At 44.8% G+C, this 3,192-nt stretch overlaps 1 protein-coding gene across 1 annotated transcript in view; it reads left to right on the top strand.

The window, feature by feature from the left end:
• Nucleotides 1-1,095: 1,095 nt before the first annotated feature.
• Nucleotides 1,096-3,192, top strand: part of LOC103360916 (NT-3 growth factor receptor) — a gene marked incomplete at its 3' end in the record, with an annotated part of 179,647 nt that continues 177,550 nt past the window's right edge. The window contains exon 1 of the mRNA XM_008286851.1: nucleotides 1,096-1,397. Coding sequence (XP_008285073.1) covers nucleotides 1,156-1,397 — 242 coding nt within the window. The remainder of the gene's footprint in view (nucleotides 1,398-3,192) is intronic.

Genomic DNA, 3,192 nt, shown 5'->3' with positions numbered 1-3,192 from the left:
TGTCAGGGGTGGCCGTACTCAATATTAGTGACCGAGTGACATTTGAAAGAGTAATACTGGACAATCCCCTCAAATATGTGCTTCCTGTTATATGACCAAGGTTGAAAAATGGAAACCAAACCCTTAATTCTATTGTTCAATACCTCCAATTTAGTTTAAGCCTGAATACACAGTTTGCAAGAGTTAACTGTGATTTATTTTTTACTGTGATATGTATTGTATGTGTCGTGAAATCATTAGAGGTTTGAGAAGATATACACTTTTTCTTTTTCAATCATTCCATGAGAAGAAAAGTGTCCTATGTTTCCCATTTTCCAAATCCTGCCTGGATCTTTAAATAACTGGTTCCAAGCCTCCATGTCTCATAAAAATATTACATAACAATAAAAATCGATTGAACACACAGCAATAATGTAACGATAATTATTGCTGTAATAAAACTTCTGTATCATTTCTCTGTGAGAAATAAGGATTATGGGTAGAAAAATAAACGAGTTTAGTTTTTTATTTCCATGGCTGTTGACCAGGTATGTGTGATGACCGTCCTGCTGTATTGAACATGTGTCGTGTGGCTGTAATCACTGTTGCTTGCATGCAGCTTCTGCAGGTGTCAGTATGACTGTAGCCGGTAGGAGGGACTTGATGCTCCAACTTCTCCTCTGGTGTCTGTGCTCTCCAGCCAGTCGTCCTGGTCCTGCTCGCAGAGAGACGACGACGACAGCAGCAGCAGCAGCAGCGGCGGCTTCGGCATTCCGGGGAAACACCATGCATCTGAGGCTGACAAGACGACTGGAAGCTCGCACCGTTTCGCTGTCTTATTTTTGATTTGCCGTTATTTGTTTATTTATTTGTTTTTGCTTGTGTCTTTTCTTTCTTTTCTTTTTTCCCTTTCTTTCTTTTTCTTTTTTCTTTTTTTTTTTTTTTACCCCCCTCCTCCTCCCTTTCACCCAATCTCTGACGCGCAAGGACACTACAGCATCCATCCACGGCAGAACCGCTCACATAGAGCATCCTCTGTACAGACGCACCAGCCATCCTCCTCCTTCCTTCCTTCCTCCCACTCTCCTCCTCTCTCCTCTTCTCTTCGTTTTTTTGTTCGAACCCAGAGGACGTCGGGACCTCTTCTATATTCTCCCCCCCACTTCGCCCGGAGACATGGATCTATGGTTTCATTCGATCCGGATTTGCTGGTGGAGGGTTTTGTTTCTGATGAGTGTTTTCCAGGACTATCTGAGCTCCATGCTGGACTGCCCGCCGACCTGCAGCTGCTCTCAAACAGAGATCTATTGCAATAAGTCCGACAACGGCAGGTTTTTCCCTTTACTCGCCCTGCAAGACACTGGGAGCAATGGGACCAGCGTTGACATAGCGGAGTTATTCAAAAACATCACCTCTATGTAAGTAGCTGCGGATTTGTGTGGCGCGTTTCTCAATCATTTATAGATCTCAGCCTGTGTTTGGCTGCTCTCTTTGCACTGATCTGACTTGTTGGTTTGTGTTTTTGTATTCTGACACTTTTCACACTTCTCCTAAGTGGCCTTTTTTTTTTTTTTAAATGATCACAATCATCTTAGATAATCGCTCCTGTGTGGAGGGGGATTGCGCTTATCCGTGCCTCTCCGTGCGCACCGACACTCACCAATTCGCAGCCTTTGCGAGCAAACTACTTGCTCTTGAACCTTTTTTTTTGTGCAATTTCCCCTCCCTCCCCCCTTTCTTTTCTCCTGTGTGTGTCCCCATAAAGTTGCTCCTCCGCAGCAGCAGCAGCACCGCAGGCCTACGCGGCTTGGAAATGACAAGAGAGGATGTTGCGGAGAAGCTCAAGATCGCGCATTCAGCCCCGATTCCCCCTCCGTCCTCGTGTAACAGCAACTGCTCCGACAGATTGTGCTAAATGAAACAGAAATAAATGGTGCAGTAAGGTCAAGCAGTTACATTTGAGCCCCCCTCATCCTGCGAGGAACGACCCGACCAAACTTTAGCCCGATTATGTCCGGATGATGCGGTGCGCGGCGGGGATGATGGGAAACCGTCACTTGTGGCTTTTTTNTTAGAGACAGACAACCAAGCACACTCACATTCACACCTACAGACAATTTAGAATCACCAATTAACCTCAACATGTTTTTGGACTGTGGGAGGAAGCCAGAGATCTCCCACCGGGACGCGAACCAGCAACCTTCTTGCTGCGAGGAAAGAGTGCTACCAACTGCGCCACCTTGCAGCCCTGAAACTACATATATGATATACAATGTGTTTTACTTAAAAGAGAATGCTGATTTATTTCAGTCTGGCACATTTCCCATTAGTGGCGTAGATCTTACGTGTAATTTTTCTGAAAGGCTGTGAATTTTTGCAGGATGTAGCAGCTGGTTGCACTGCGGCAATGTGAAAACTGCTAAGGTGTGTCTAGAACAGGGACGACACAGCGCAGGATATCTGGAGATATTTTAAACCTACTCCACCTTTGATGGAAAGCATGTACGAATTAAAGCACCGCCTAAGCCCGGCAGTCGATTATTTCAACGCTTTAAAAGGTCAATTATAAAGTGTGGATGACCAAGAATCTCCTCGTGCAGCCTCTCCTCACAACAAGCAATTGTTCTAAGCACCACTTGTTTTTCTTTGCACATGTGCAGTCAGTGCTGACCGTCCCCAGGGTTACAGACTTGAGGCTGTAAACCTGTGCTGCACATATCGTTGTGATGAAAACGAGCAGAAACTCTGAACTAGCCTTCAGTTAGCAAAATGGCTGTTCCAGACCGCTTATTTCTGTGTTTATCTTGGGTAAGACTTGAAAAGAAATGTTTAAAAAGAATCATTTAAAACAGAATGCTGCAGGGAACTCACACTCGCTGCCCTGCTGTTTTCATGCTGTTTTGTGCGAGCCCTCACATTCCCCCAAATCTCTACAGCGGAGGTGGAGAGTGCAAAGCTAGCACAATGCATACACAGCCACAATAACCACGTTAATGGATAATACTTCAGACTAAAATAAAATGGAATCATCCCTTAAAGGCCCCCTGCCAATCAAAGCTGTGTTGTGGTTCCTGGATGTTTGAGCTTCACTGTGCAACAGAATAATGTTTGTATGGTTGAAGACTATTGTGACATTTATCTGGCTTCAATTTTCTCTGAGCTCACCTAAAATCTGACCCTGAACTTTAAAGGTGTGAAGTACATCAGCTTGAC

This window comes from Stegastes partitus, unplaced genomic scaffold (assembly GCF_000690725.1).
Source record: "Stegastes partitus isolate 25-593 unplaced genomic scaffold, Stegastes_partitus-1.0.2 Scaffold473, whole genome shotgun sequence".
Classification (NCBI taxonomy): domain Eukaryota; kingdom Metazoa; phylum Chordata; class Actinopteri; family Pomacentridae; genus Stegastes; species Stegastes partitus.
The sequence above is the reverse complement of the archived record's forward strand: the minus strand, read 5'-3'. Positions and strand labels throughout refer to the sequence as shown.